Source organism: Bubalus kerabau, chromosome 2, assembly GCF_029407905.1.
Source record: "Bubalus kerabau isolate K-KA32 ecotype Philippines breed swamp buffalo chromosome 2, PCC_UOA_SB_1v2, whole genome shotgun sequence".
NCBI lineage: Eukaryota > Metazoa > Chordata > Mammalia > Artiodactyla > Bovidae > Bubalus > Bubalus kerabau.
In genome coordinates, this window is record NC_073625.1 from 165,279,339 (window position 1) to 165,295,383 (window position 16,045).

The 16,045-nt window shown below is 41.3% G+C and overlaps 1 protein-coding gene across 2 annotated transcripts in view; it reads right to left on the bottom strand.

Moving 5' to 3' along the window:
- Nucleotides 1-11,019, bottom strand: part of HPS3 (HPS3 biogenesis of lysosomal organelles complex 2 subunit 1) — a 40,939-nt gene extending 29,920 nt beyond the window's left edge. Inside the window, exons 1-4 of one of the 2 annotated variants that reach the window (XR_008710716.1) lie at nt 10,676-11,019; nt 1,733-2,224; nt 774-945; nt 587-672 (exon numbers count right to left, since the gene is read on the bottom strand). Coding sequence is in view for 1 of the 2 variants with exons in the window: in XM_055569392.1 (XP_055425367.1) it covers nt 587-672; nt 774-945; nt 1,733-2,224; nt 10,676-10,892 (967 nt within the window). In the remaining variant the exon portion in view is untranslated. The remainder of the gene's footprint in view (nt 1-586; nt 673-773; nt 946-1,732; nt 2,225-10,675) is intronic. The other variant, XM_055569392.1, reaches the window with a different exon arrangement.
- Nucleotides 11,020-16,045: the final 5,026 nt, after the last annotated feature.

Consider the following 16,045-nt stretch of genomic DNA (forward strand, 5'->3'; position numbering starts at 1 on the left):
GTTGACCAATTAAGTCAGAATCTCCAGCATGGGGAGTTCCCTGGCCATCCAGTGGTTAAGACTCGGTGCTCCTAGGGAAGGGGGCATGGGTTTGATCTCTGATTGGGGAACTAAGATTCCCATATGCTGCAAAGCATGGTCTAAAAAAAAAGACTCTCCAGTATGTTGAGACTGGGCATCAGTGTTTTAAAAAGCATCCAAGTAAGGCCAATGTGCAGCGAGGCTGAAAACCATTGCTCTTAAGTGAATTTCCATCCAGCCCACATTTTACCATCTGGCTCACAAAGCCATCATTAGCAGCTCTGCCAAATGACCCAGCTGGAACCCAGATGAACCTCAGCTGTAACAGGGCCCTGATTTTCTTTTGGGGGCCTACTGACCATTTCAAAAAGAGAAATGGGTTTTGTCAGTCATTTCCTCTCCATGGCTTCTCCTGGCAGACATGATTTCCGTTTTGTGGACTCACTGTTATTTGCTAAGGAATCTAAGGCCACAGGGAAACTCAGAAAAACCATTACTCACATCAGACTCCCCACTCTGCCCAGTGCCTTTCCAGCTCACTGCAGTGCAGCACTCTCATACTTACCTGTTTGGTAAATGGGTAGAAGCTGAAGTGAATGCAACCTGATGTCATCAGACAAGAGACAGGAAGAAATATCAGGAGCAAAACGTCTGTGAATTTAAAGAGAGACAGAGGAGAGAAGATCTAATTTCCATTGTATTAAGCAGGTAAATATATATTAACTTCTGGTGAATAAAAAGCTATCTACTACCTATAGAGCAGGTGCCGAACGTGGAAATACTTTATTTTTTCATCAGCTAATCCCGTTGACTCCAGTGTAACAGATATTCCTGACTGTTTGCTTTTTTCACCAAGAAGTTCCATGGGCTTTTGGCAGATAACAAAATCATCTGACTCAAGCTGTGAAGTTTCATTACTGATGCCTTAAAAAATAAAATTGAAGAAAATTATGTAGTAACTTCAAGTAATTTTCGAATGCCAATTAGATTTCACCACATGCCCCCACCAATATAGTATTTATGCACACACATCCCGTGTATTTATAAGGCGCTATGGTTTTGAAATGTCTTAGCACTTGCTCATTCCTTCCTCACAACTGACAAGTAAAACAGGACATGATCATATCCACTTTATACATAAGGAAACAGAAACTCAGAGATGGTATTCCTAACCCAAGGTCATTTGACTAGTAAATATCAGGACTGGAACTAGAAACTGCTCCTCTAGCAATAGATGTTTCATTATTTTTAATGACAAATATATGTTGAAATACATTTATATGCTACAGAATACATCACATGTTACAGAATACATCACATGCTACAGGAGAAGATACGGACAGCCAGATCATAAACCCAAGTCCCATGTATCAGGAACATCAATTTGTGTGAAAGTTGCTCAGTCGTGTCCAACTCTTTGTGACCCCATGGACTATATAGCCTGCCACGCTCCTCTGTCCATGGAATTCTCCAGGCCAGAATACTGGATTGGGTTGCCATTTCCTTCTCCAGGGATCTTCCCAATCCAGGGATTGAACCCAGGTCACCCGCATTGCAGGTGGATTCTTAACCATCTGAGCCATCAGGGAAGCAACCACACCATAAATAACGTGGCTTGTCAATATACATACTAGAGCCTTTCAGAGATTGCCAGAAATAAGGGTTTTTCTCTATACCCCAAACAAGAAAGTAAGCTAAATTCATTATTTACCTTCTGCCTGTTTCGTGGGATTGGTGGTCTTATGTGGATGGTGGTTAACACTCTTTCTGTTTTTGGGGTCTGACTCCAGTTTTACGATTAAGACTTCTAACTCTGACATGACAGCGACATATCCAACACAAAAAGAAATTTCAGCAGGGGTGATGTTATCTATGTGGATAACTAAAGAACGTTCAAAGTCCAAAATTGAGAATTCTTCATTAATGATCTGATACTTCAAACTAAATAAGACTAAATTATTGGTGCAGCCAACAAGAAGGTCTCCTTTCACAGGGCAGCAGGAAATGCACAGGGGGGCCTCAGAAAGCGGCATTTCCACAATAGACATCTGGTCTCTGAAGGTTTCGCTGAAGGGTGCCTCCATGTCGTGTCCGACCATCCGGATACACACTCGGGAGTTTTCAGTCCTTTTATTTCTCCAGTTCACATAAGCACGCAGGAATGTAGCTTTGTTCTTCTCTTCAATTGCTACCAAATAATCTCCTGAGAAGGAAATAAGATTACACTTAGAATTTCTAATTAGAAACCACAACTTACCTTGCATCATGAAAAGGAACTAAAACAGAATCCTAATGTGAATGGCTGAATTAAAGATTGACCAGAACAAAAAGCTCAACACTTTGCCCATTTGATGGGAAGAGCCGACTCACTGGAAAAGACCCTGATGCTGGGAAAGACTGAGGGCAGGAGGAGAAGGGGGTGACTGAGGATGAGATGGTTGGATGGCATCATCAATTCAATGGACATGAGTTTAAGCAAACTCCGGAAGATGGTGAAGGACAGGGAAGCCTGGTGTGCAGCAGGCCATGGAGTTGCAGAGTCAGACACAACTTGGTGACTGAACAACAGAACAGAACTCTAAGTAACAGGATCTTGGGTGTATTTTTAACTGACAATATGCATTTATTTAGGTTCTGAAATATAATCTCACCCCATTTTAATGTCTTCTTATTTAGTTGCTAAGTCGTGCCCAACTCCTTTGCAACCCCACAGACTGTACCCCACTAGGCTCCTCCGTCCATGGGATTTCCCAGGCAAGAATACTAGAGTGGGTTGCCATTTTCTTCTCCAGGGGATCTTCCCTACCCAGCTATCGAATCTATGTCTCCTGCATTGCAGGGGGTTCTTTACCACTGAGCCACCTGGGAAGCAGTTAATATCTTAAGATGACCTATTAAATATTCATGTAGCTTACAGAGAAATTCTATGACTTATTTCTATGATAGCTCTACAAGTTATTGTAGCTCTGAATTTACAGCTCGAACAAAGCTCTCCTGACATGAAGAGTTTGATATCAGAGTGATGCTAAAATTAGGTATAAGGAACTCTGAATAAATCAGTGGAATATATACTGCTACCATTTCCATCCCCACAAGTCATATTTTCATGTCAACTCTGAGAAATAGCATAAAGCCACACATAGCAAGTAAAATTTCAATCCAAGCCAGTTTTCCCTTAATTGTTGATTTTCTTGGATTTTCTAAATTACAGAGTAATTTTGTTATTGTTGTTTATTGTGAGAAGTCAAAGTGATGAAGAGATACAAAATGAAAAGCAGAATGATCTCTCCCCTGCAGTCCAATCCATGAGGAGCCAGTGTTAATACACACAGCTTGGTATGTGTCCTTCTAAATCTTTCTTTCATAGGATCACGGAGTGGTAGTTTGTCATTCTTGCTTTTAACTAAATGGAATCACACTAAACATATTTAACAATCTGCAACTTAAAAAAATTACCTCAAGAGGGAGGGGATACATGTATAATATGGCTGATTCGCATTGTTATACGGTAGAAAGCAACACAACATTGTAAAAATTTTTAAAATAAAATAAAAAATAATAAAAGGATTTTTTTTAATTACAAATTTATTACCAAGATTTCCGTATTTTTCCCTCCAGGGTAGATACATGGATACCTAACATCCTTTTCAATATCTGCAAAATATCCTGTATATACCTGGGTCATAATTTATTCAGCAGTCCCCCTACATTTAAGTACTGGGTTGACCAAAAACTTTGTTTGGGTTTTTCTATATTGTCTTACAGGAAAACCCGAACGATCCTTTTGGCCAACCCTAAATTTCCAGCTTTTTTGTTTTTGCCACTATAGTTTATGCTGTAATAAATAGGCCTATACCTACATATTTACTTGAAAGTAAAAGTGAAAGTTGCTCAGTCATGTCCGACTCTTTGTGACCCCATGGACTATACTATAAAGTCCATGGAATTCTCTAGGCCAGAATACTGGCGTGGGTAGCCTTTCCCTTCTCCAGGGGATCTTCCCAACCCAGGGATCAAATCCAGGTCTCTCACATTGCAGGCTGATTTTTTACCAGCTGAGCCACAAGGGAAGCCCAAGAATACTGGAGTGTTAATTTCAATGGTGTAGATTTTCAAAAGTAAGACAATCAGTCAAAGGGTCAGTACATTTTAAAATTTAATAGATATTGCCAGATTACAATCACAATTACGTATTACAGATTCAAATTTCCACCAGTGCTGCTTAAACAGCCCTGTTCCCCGACATCCTCACCAGCACTGCCTCAATATGATGGAGGAAACAGGGACTCTCATGGATGTAAATATCATTTACATTTTCTGGACCACTCATAAAGCTGTTATATGTTTATACAGCCATGTACAGTTTCTCTTCTACAAGTTATCCACTTTTTTTTTTAATTATATTGTTTTTCTTATCAAGGAATAGCAGCTCTCTGGGTAAAAACGATATTAATCCTTTGCTGGCCATGAAAAGCAAATCACTTTTGGTAGTCTGTAGTTTGACTTTTGACTGCTATGGTTTGACTCTGTCTGACATCTTTTACCATATGGAACCAGATATGTATCTTTTCCATCTTGGCTTCTGTGTTTCCTGACTTGTTTAAACAGTCTCTTGCATCTGTCAAATTACATAAACACACTCTTACATATTCTATTTGGGGGGTGGGTAAATTAAATTTTTAATCTTTAGAACTTTCTGGGTTGGAGGGGAGAAGTCAAGGTTCTTTCAAATAGAGAACTCACTAAATGCTAGACATTATTATGTAAACAAGCCCTTCTCCAATGAACTGACATTGAAATGCTGTGGTTAGCACAATTGCTTCCCACATACAGATGCAGCAAGCAAGCGGGGGCAGCCCTTTTCTGAAGACACTCAGTGGGCTGGCCAGGCCCCTCTCCTCTGGACTGAGCCAGGCTTCAAGACAGGCAAACCTTCTCCTGATGCTGGTTCCTTTGATGCCACAGACGTGAATCCTGCATCTGTTTTCTCCCCAGAGATCCTGGTTGTGGTTTAGTCACTAAGTCGTGTCTGACCCTTCAAAGATCCCGTGGACGGTAGTCCACTGCGCTCCTCTGTCCATGGGATTTCTCCAGGCAAGAATACTGGAGTGGGTTGCCATTTTCTTCGTCAAGAAATCTAGGTGGAATACCTAACTATACCCTGTGGGTTCCATACATTGGCTCACTCTGTTCCAGAGAAGGTCTGATGGAGTTGAGAGCAGAAGATACCATGTGGCCTCCATCTTCCTTAAACTCTCCCAGTAAATACATTAAACAAAAGAATTTTTTATTGTGGTAAAATACACATAACATAAAATTTACCACTTTCACTATTTTTAAGTGTACAATTCATGGCATTAGATACATTCACATTGTTATGCAGCCATTACCACCATCTTGAAAACTTTTTCATCTTCTCCCAAACTCTGATCCACCAACAATAACTCTACATTCCCACCCTCTGTACATGTATGTCTTTTACTATTTACATAATACAATAAAGCATCAATGCTGAAAAGCATGGATTATGTGCAAATACATAAATAAACTATTTGTACACATCTGCAGATCTAACTCAGAACTCAGGTACATAAAATTGAAAGCAAAACTAATTGTGTGTAGAGTAAGAGTGAAAACCAGGACTGAACATCAGAACATCAGAAGTAGTGTCTGGTGAACACAGACTTGGGCAACCACCATTCCACTTCTGTCTCTATGAATTTGACTATTCTAAGGTACCTCATAAGTAGAATCATACAATATTTGTCCTTTTGTGTCAGGTTTATTTCACTTAGTGTAATGTCTTCAAAGTTCATTTGTATTGTACACATATCAGAATTTCATCCCTTTTTAAGGCTGTATGGATACACTGCATTTTGTTTATCTGTCGATGAATACTTGGGCTGCTTCCACATCTTGGCTCTGAAAAATAGTATGTATACTGGTGTACAAATGTGTGCACAAGTCCCTGCTTTCAGTTAATCTGTGTGTATACCCAAAAGTGAAATTCCTGGAGAAGTATACAGTACCAGTATTCTGGCCTTGAGAATTCCATGGACCGAGGAGCCTGGCAGGCTATAGTCCGGTTGCCAAGAGTCCGACACAACTGAGCGACTTTCACGTGTGGAAATTCTATGAATTTTTTCAGGAACCATCATACTGTTTTCTATAGCAGCTCTATCACTTTACTCTCCCATCAGGAATGCACAAAGTTTCCAATTTCTCCACATGCTCATCAACACTTATCTATTTCTATTTGTTTTGATAATGACCATCGTAATGGGTATGAAATGGTATCTCTTCGTGGTTTTGATTTGCGTTTCCATGATGATGAGTGATGTTGAGCATCTTGTCCCGTGCTTGTTGGCAACTTAGATAAATATCTATTCAAACTCTTTGCCAATTTTCAAATTGGGTTGTTTGTTGTTTGCTGAGTTATGAGAGTTCTTCTGAATACTACTCCCTTATTGGGTATATGCTTTAAAAATATTTTCTCCCTTTTCTGTTGACTGCTTTTTCAAATCAGTTGATAGTGTCCTTTGATGCACAAAATTTTTTAATTTTGATGACAGCTGAATTTTCCATTCTTTCTTTGTTGTCAGTGCTTTGGTGTCATATTCAAGTTACTAGTTACTTAATGAACTTTAAAACTAAAATACTTGTTTAGTTATAATAAAAGGTTTTATACATTTTATTTTATTTTAGAAAAATATAAGCGTTTTTTCATACATCTACAAATATATGCCTAATTACTGGTAAAGTCTATATATCAACTGTTTATATGTAATTTGCAAACTATAGATAGTACCTATGCTGTCTTATGTTTTCAAATTAATAACTTGTTTTATAAACAATGAACTAGAACTTGCTAAGTGTGTCTTCCTGATAAGCCTTATAAACAGACCTTTAGAGCTCTCTCAGTTAATCCTCACAATCCTTCAAGGCAAAATCCACTTCTCCATTTTATAGATCAGGAACCTGAGACTCAAATAAGCTAAGTGAAGTAAAGTCACTCAGTTGTGTCTGACTCTTTGCGACCCCATGGACTATATAGTCCACGGAATTCTCCAGGCCAGAATACTGGAATGGGTAGCCTTCCCTTCCTCCAGGGGATCTTCCCAACCCAGGGATGAAACCCAGGTCTCCTACATTGCAGGCAGATTCTTTACCAGCTGAGCCACAGGGGAAGCCCTCAAATAAGCTAAGTATCTTGCTTAGGCAACACAGCCAACAAATGATGGCACTTGGGCATAAATCTGGATCTGGTTAGTTCCAAAGTCAACGGTCATTCCATGCATCTCTCAAAATGTTAAAAAGGAGATATAAGTCTAGAGGATTCTAGCCCTTCATAAGAGAAAGGAATTAAACTTTTCAAAGCATTATGTGCTCAGGGCTTTATTTTACTTATTTTATGACAGCTTCTGTCTTTATTAAGTAAATTTAAAAATCAGTATTCTATTTATTCTCAAGCTGAGAGTGATAATTAAAAAAAAAAAAGTAAACTTTTCCTTTTATGCTTCAAGATCATAACCCTGGTTAACACTAATCTGTAAACTAAAAGGCTGCACTCTTATGACAAAACAATTATCAGAAGGCAGAAATAATATATGATGAATCAAAATATGTTTTATGACTTAAAAAGTTGAGGGAGGGTAGGGCTTTGTTGTTCAGTCACTAAGTCCTGTCTGGTCCAACCCTTTGCGATCCCAGGGACTGTAGCATGCCAAGCTTCCCTGTCCTTCAGTATCTTCCGGAGTTTGCTCAAACTCATGTCCATGGAATCAGTGATGCTATCTAACTATCTCCATCCACAGTAGGGCCTGCTGCTGCTGCTGCTAAGTCGCTTCAGTCATGTTCGACTCTGTGTGACCCCACAGACGGCAGCCCACCAGGCTCCCCTGTCCCTGGGATTCTCCAGGCAAGAACACTGGAGTGGGTTGCCATTTCCTTCTCCAATAGTAGGGCCTAGGGGGAGATAATAGACATTCTTGGGGCTCTTCCATGCACTTGTGCTATGTGGTCTTGTTCTCTCTGCCCCACAGCTCCAGACATCCCATAAACAAGTGTCCAGCACCAGAAGTCCCTACACAGCACTCAACTCTGGCCACAGAGATCTTTTTTCCTTGAGAGCAATGAGTTTCCCAAATCTCTTCTTTCTCCCTTCACACACAAAACCTAAAATAATTTCAATTACTGATGATGATATTAGGGGCTCATCCTTCAAAATTTCAACCTACATTCTACCACCTCCAATCTTTATGAACGGAGCCTGGCATCCTGCTAATTAGAGACAAAAAGAAATTGAAAATGTTTTCTTCTTGTGCAAGAATCTGAAAAGCATTTATAGTGAATAGAAATTGCTGATCTAAGATTCACTTACTTTTTGATGGGGTGAGAGTAGGGGAGACACTGGGCTTAGAGCAAGAACCCCCAAGTCCAAGCCAGTGTTAGTGGGAGGAAAGAGGTCAAAAGGAAAAAGCTGAGATGTGTAAGAGGAGTTATCAGCATATCAGCATATCTAGCAGTCCTCTACCTACATTTTGGAAGAAGCTGCACCCAAGCATTAAGTTCAAGCTAAAGGAAAAAGCTGAGATGTGTAAGAGGAGTTATCTGGATATCAGCATATCTAGCAGCCCTCTACCTACGATTTGGAAGAAGCTGCACCCAAGCATAAAGTTCAAGCTGAAAGTTACCCTTGAGCTATCTGACTTATGCTAACACCATACCACATGACTCCCGAAATTTTTTTTAAGACAGTCAACGGAATTACAAAAACATCTTTGTTAACTTCAAGGCATGAGTACCACCATGCAACTCACTGCCTACAGCAGTCAATATGGCTCTATGTCAGTGATTCTCAATCCTGACTAAACAGTAGACTCACCTAATGCTGAACCACACCCCAGGAAATTATTACCGTTTCTCTGAGGTCCAGTAATCTTTTTAAGCTACCCTAGGTGATTCTTAAACACCAGTAGAGGCATCAAAGGATTCCCCAGAATCACCACTACTGACAGGCAAGAAAGCTAGAGATTCACACAGTGCTGGTCACTTACAATTCTACATTAAATGTCCATTTGGAAGAATGGGGCCAATCATGTAAACAGTGGTTATCTGTCCCCCACGAGCACACACACACACACATACTAATGTTGAAACTCGTGAGCTTGCCACTCAATAGAGCTCCTGAAGGTAAAGAATTCATAGGTCTAAAAAGGAGGTGGGGAAATCTACTAATATTGTGAAATGATTAGAAGAGCAATATCATTAAAAATACCAAAATCAGAGCCTTCTGCTCACAGAGAATTTACAGATCTAATTAAGTGTTTTTCAAACTGGTCTGTAGACCCGAAGGCCCCTGTTGATGTCTAAACTATTCAGAAAGAAAAACTAGTAACAATATAATAAGTTGCTCATAAAGCAAAGGCATCCAAACTTTGGAGCTAGCTGTTTTTATGTAAATAATCACAGTAAATAAAAGGACTTTTCATTTTTTCTAACATGTAGCTTTACTCGACAAAATGAACAGTCAGATACCGCGTATGGTAGCCCCGCAGTTTTATTGCTGACCCACAAAATTCCAAGGTCTGGAAACCACTGATCTAGTTTTCCACTTTCTTTTTTTTTTTTTTTTTTAAACACAAACGGAGACCCGAAAGTTTCTATAAACTCACACATAGTCAGTTGTGGACAGAGAGTTTAGACAGAGCTCTACTATCCTCCAGGTTCATGCTCTTCACTTTATTAGTAAATACCTCAGTCACAGGCTTTTCCATCTTAAATACTGCAATTCACACCCCTATTGAAAAGCAGAATTCAAATTTTAAGTGTATTATCAGAATTTAAAAGAATCCTATGGTGAATTCTTCTGTAAACTTAAGTACCTATTTCTACCTATTTGCATCTTTTCCTGGGGGTGGAGGGGCTTGCACTTGGCATGCAGGATCTTAGTTCCTCACCAGGGATCAATCCACGCCTCCTGCAGTGGAAGTGAAGAGTCTTAACCACTGGACCACTAGGAAAGTCCCAAAGTACCTCTTTTTAAATGTTGGATATTTCTAAAATAGGGATATGCCCACTAAGTATCCCCTCGGTACTGCTTCACATTTCTAGTGGGAAAGGAGTAGTGGATGCTACTTTTCTGGGGGGAAAGGGGCCTAAGACCCGAGTTCTACTTACACAGATTTAAAAATCAGCAGGTCATGCGCGCTTTCAAAAATCGACAGGAAACAGATAAAGGACTGGCCATGAGTTGGCATAATTGTTGAAGATGGGATTAACTGGGGGTTCAGGATACCATTCTCCCTACTTTTGTATGTACTTGTTTTCTATAATAAAAGAATCTTACTTGGTTTGTTTTGGTTTCAAGTGTCTGAGTTGAGTGGAATCCAGTCACCCAACCAAGGGCCTTTCCAGCGAGGACACCAGAAGAGCAAAAAAAACCCAACATTCCCCCGGCTCACCAGAGGCCTGCTCTCACCTGTGGTTGCCAGGACAACTGCACAGCTCTCACCTTCCTTTAGCCGCCGGATTGGGCGAGACCATCCTACAAGCAGGAAGTCCTTCCCTACCCAGAGCTGCTGGCGTCACTCGGTCCTCTAAGAAAGAGGCCCCAAAGAGGGGCCGAGGCGCCCCTTCCCCCGCCACTACTTACCGGCCTCACTGTAGGCCAGGCGCAGCACCCTGCCCAGCGTGGAGAAGACGCACCTCGGCTGGCACAGCTCCTGGCCGACCACGGTGAACGCCTCCACTTTGCAGCCAGCCGCCACGAATAGCGTATCGCGTCCCCCGCCGCAGAAGCGCTCGGGCTCCAGCTTGCACGGCACCACCTGCTGCGAGCCAAACGGGTGCAGGTTGTATAACTGCACCATCCTGGCGACCGGCTGCGGGCCTCCCGGCGGTGCCCGCTCCGGCCAACCAGCCCCGTCGGGCACCGGGAGGCCCTGCGCGGTCCGAGGAGACTGAACCACTTCCGCGAGCGATTGCACGGAGCCGAGTCACGTGAGCACCAGGCGGCCCAGCCTGCGGCGCCGATTTTTAAAGAGGCAGCTACACCTTGAGGGTGGAGTCGGAGGTGAGGACGCGGCCGCGGCTCGCTGGACCTCGGACCGCGCCTCCACGCCCAAGAGTTAGCGGGCACGGGAACCAGTATGTCTTTCCCTTCATGTTTTCATGATACTGCTTTGGGCCAGGCGAGATGTTTAGGCCCTTGAAGCCGTTTAAACACTTGATCATCTGTTCTACCCTTTTCTACTTGCTGCAGCCTGTGAGCTTCTGGAGAACAGGGCTGCAAAAACTGAAGTGGAGGGCACACAGCTCAACTTCGGGCTAAACTGAAGAGTTGCTCAGAAGCACTGGTCATTTCAGAATGGTTTAGTTGGAAAGAGGAATTCCTAGAACGTGCTTGGCAAAATAAATAAATATTTGCTGAAGAAGCGTGGATATCATCTAATGAACTCCAAATATTTGAAAAAGATTAGTTTGAGCCCAAAGGATAGAAGGACTAAGGATGGAACCCACTGGTTCTCACTCCAGTGCGCCCAAGACTCAGTTCAGTTCAGTCACTCAGTCGTGTCTCACCCTTTGCGACCCCATGGACTGCACCATGCCAGGCCTCCCTGTCCTGGAGTTTACTCAAACTCATGTCCATTGAGTTGGTGATGCCATACAACCATCTCATCCTCTGTTGTCCCCTTCTCCTCCCGCCTCCAATCCTTCCCAGTACCAGGGTCTTTTCCAATGAATCAGTTCTTCACATCAGGTGGCCGAAGTATTGGCATTTCAGCTTCATCATCAGTCCTTCCAATGAATATTCAGGACTGATTTCCTTTAGGATGGACTGGTTGGATCTCTTTGCAGTCCAAGAGTCTTCTCCAACAGCACAGTTCAAAACCATCAATTCTTCAATGCTCAGCTTTCTTTATGGTCCAACTCTCACATCCATACATGAATACTGGAAAAACCATAGCTTTGACTAGATGGACCTTTGTTGGCAAAGTAATGTCTCTGCTTTTCAATATGCTATCTAGGTTGGTCATAACTTTTCTTCCAAGGAGAAAGTTTCTTTTGATTTCATGGCTGCAGCCACTATCTGCAGTAATCTTGGAGCCCCCAAAAATAAAGTGTGTCACTGTTTCCATTGTTTCCCCATCTATTTGCCATGAAGTTGATGGGACCAGATGCCAAATCTTAATTTTCTAAATGTTGGGTTTTAAGCCAGCCTTTTCACGCTCCTCTTTCACTGTCATCAAGAGGCTCTTTAGTTCTTTGCTTTCTGCCAGAAGGGTGGTGTCATCTGCATATCTGAGGTTATTGATATTTCTCCTGGCAATCTTGATTCCGGCTTGTGCTGATCCAGCCCAGCATTTCTCATGATGTACTCTGCATATAAGTTAAATAAGCAGGGTGACAATATGCAGCCTTGATATACTCCTTACCCTATTTGGAACCAGTCTGTTGTTCCATGTCCAGTTCTAACTGTCGTTTCCTGACCTGCATACAGATTTCTCAAGAGGCAGGTCAGGTGGTCTGGTATTCCCATCTTTTGAAGAATTTTCCACAGTTTGTTGTGATCCATGCAATCAAAGGCTTTGGCATAGTCAATAAAGCAGAAGTAGATGTTTTTGTGGAACTCTTGCTTTTTCGATGATCCAACAGATGTTGGCAATTTGATCTCTGGTTCTCTACCTTTTCTAAAACCAGCTTGAACATCTGGAAGGTCACAGTTCACAAACTGTTGAAACCTGGCTTGGAGAATTTTGAGCATTACTTTACTAGCATGTGAGATGAGTGCGATTGTGTGGTAGTTTGAACATTCTTTGGCATTTCCTTTTTTTGGGATTGGAATGAAAACTCACCTTTTCCAGTCCTGTGGCCACTACTGAGTTTTCCAAATTTGTTGGCATATTGAGTGCAGCACTTTCACAGCATCATCTTTTAGGATTTGAAATAGCTCAACTGGAATTCCATCACCTCCACTAGCTTTGTTTGTTGTGATGCTTCCTAAGGCCCACTCGACTTTGCACTCCAAGATGTCTGGCTCTAGGTGAGTGATCATACCATTGTGATTATCTGGGTTGTGAAGATCTTTTTTGTATAGTTCTTCTGTTTATTCTATCTAATCCGTATTCTGTATCTATTCTTGACATCTCAGTGTGGAGCTCGTGGTTGCAAATTAAAAAAACAACATGATTTAGATTAAGCAGGTATTGGAGCTACTCTTTCTAATTCATCCGGGGGGAAAAAAAAATCTAAGTATGGATTGAGGGATGTTGTCTTACTTTTGGCATGCAGGTACAGGACTGAAAAGAAAAAGCAAAATTTCCTTTTGTCACCCTCATGACCTTTTTTCTTCTAAGAATTTACAAATTAGGGGCAATTGGACTAAAATGAATTAAATCCTACCTCCATTTTCTAAACCCTCTTGATGAAAAAGTTGTCTTCAGTAATAAACTCTGCTTCACCCAACCACTAGGAACTCAGTGAAATAACAGTTCACCAAACTCAGTGAGACCAGGAAGTGAACAAAGAGGTTTGCTCTGGTCAGCCAGTTAGGGCTGAAAACTCATGGAAGGCTCTTCTAGAAAATAACCAGCCTAACACAGCCCACAACTCATTCTTTTAGATACAACACTCATGCATACTCCTTCACAAATATTTGTCTTATGATCCTCTTTTCATTTTCTCCTGTAAGGCTGAAAATGATAATTTTAGTGCTAAATTAAAATTTTGAGACTAAAATTACAATTTTATTGTCATTTCACCTACATTAAAATGTTTACTTAGGGGAGGGGACATATGTATACTTATGGCTAATTCATGCTGATGTATGACAGAAACCAATACGATATTGTAAAGCAATTATCCTTCAGTTAAAAATAAATATTTAAATAATGTTTATTAGAGGTAAATAAATGTAATTTGCTCAAAGTCTGGAACTCCAGTCCCTTCCAGAGACAGCCACTTCTCCCTTACACCTGTGTCTGGTTCATCTAAGATTCTTAGAGATCAGACATGCTAACAAAGGGAAGGTGGCAGTGTGCCGGGTTCTACATTTGTCCATAGCTCTAAACAAGAGCTGCCTATTTGCCCTCCTGTAACAAATGCAGAGATAACAGTGGGCATGCCATCATGGCTAGGTTAGTCTGCTAGGGCAGTCATAACAGAATAACCACAGAATGAATGGCTTAAACAACAAAAAATTTTTTTCACAATTCTGGAGGCCTGAAGTCCAAGATCAAGGTACCAGCATAAATGGGTGAGAGTCCTCTTTGGTTTGCAGACTGCTGACTCCTTGCTCTGTACTCTCTACCTGGAAAGGGCTAGGGAGCACTGTAGGATCTCTTTTGTAAGAGCACTAATCAGAACCTGCAACCCACTCTCCATAAATCTTGTCTGGAGAATTCCATGGACAGAGGAGCCTGGCAGGCTACAGTCAGTGGGGTTCTAAAGAGTCAGACAAGACTGAGCAACTAACAGCTAATAGGATTTCTGTATGTTGCTCAGCATCATTAATCTTTAGAGAAATACACAACAAAAGCACCATTAGAGACCATGATACATTTACTATAGACTAAAAACATCCATCACAATAAGCGTTGATGAGGATATAGAAAAATTGGTGTGGGTGTCAAATGGTACAATAGCTTTTGAAACAGTTTGGCAGTCTCTTAGAAAGCTAAACGTGTACCTACCATATGATCCAACCATTCTACTCCTAGGTTTTTACCCAAAAGGACTGAAGGCATATATCCTTAAAATCACTTGTACACACATTTTCATACACATATTAACATTATATGTAATAGCAAAAACCTGAAAAAAAAACAATTATCCATCTTCAGATAAATCAGTTCATTTCAGTTGCTAAGTCGTGTCTGACTCTTTGTGACCCCATGCACTGCAACACTCCAGGCTTCCCTGTCCATCACCAACTCCTAAAGCTTGTTCAAACTCATGTCCATCAAGTAAATGATGCCATCCAATCGTCTCATCCTCTGTCGTCCCCTTCTCCTCCTGCCTCAGTCTTTCCCAGCATCAGAGGCTTTTCCAATGAGTTAGTTCATTGGATCAGGTGGCCATAGTTAAGTGTCAGCATCAGTCCTCCTACTGAACATTCAAGACTAATCTCCTTTAGGATGGACTGCTTGGATTTCCTTGCTGTCCAAGGGACTCTCAATCGTATTCTGCAACAACACAGTTCAAAAGCATCAATTCCTCAATGCTCAGCTTTCTTTATAGTTCAACTCTCACATCCATACATGACTACTGGAAAAACCATAGCTTTGACTAGATTGGCCTTTGTCGGCAAAGTAATGTCTCTGCTTTTTAATATGCTGTCTAGGTTGGTCATAACTTTTCTTCCAAGGAGCAAAAGCATCTTTTAATTTCATGGCTGCAGTCACCATCTGCAGTGATTTTGGAGGCCAAGAAAATAAAGCATGTTCTGTTTCCATTGTTTCCCCATCTATTTGCCATGAAGTGATGGGACCAGATGCCATGATCTTAGTTTTCTGAACGTTGAGTTTTAAGCCAGCTTTTTCACTGTACTCTTTTACTTTCATCAAGAGGCTTTTTAGTTCCTCTTCACTTTCTGCCATAAGGATGGTGTCATCTGCATAACTGAGGTTATTGATATTTCTCCCAGCAATCTTGATTCCAGCTTGTGCTTCATCCAGCCCAGTATTTTGCATGATGTACTCCGCATATAAGTTAAATAAGCAGGGTGACAATATGTAGCCTTGATGTACTCCTTTCCCAACAAGGAGCTAGTCCGTGGTTCCATGTCCAGTTCTCAATGTTGCTTCTTGACCTGCATACATATTTCTCAGGAGTCAGGTCAGGTGGTCTGGTATTCCCACCTCTTGAAGAATTTTCCAGTTTTGTGATCCACACAAAGGCTTTAGCATAGTCAATGAAGCAGAAGTAGATGTTTTTCTGGAATTCTTTTGCTTTTTTTGATGATCCAACGATGTTGGCAACTTGATCTCTGGTTCCTCTCCCTTTTCTAAATCCAGCTTAAACA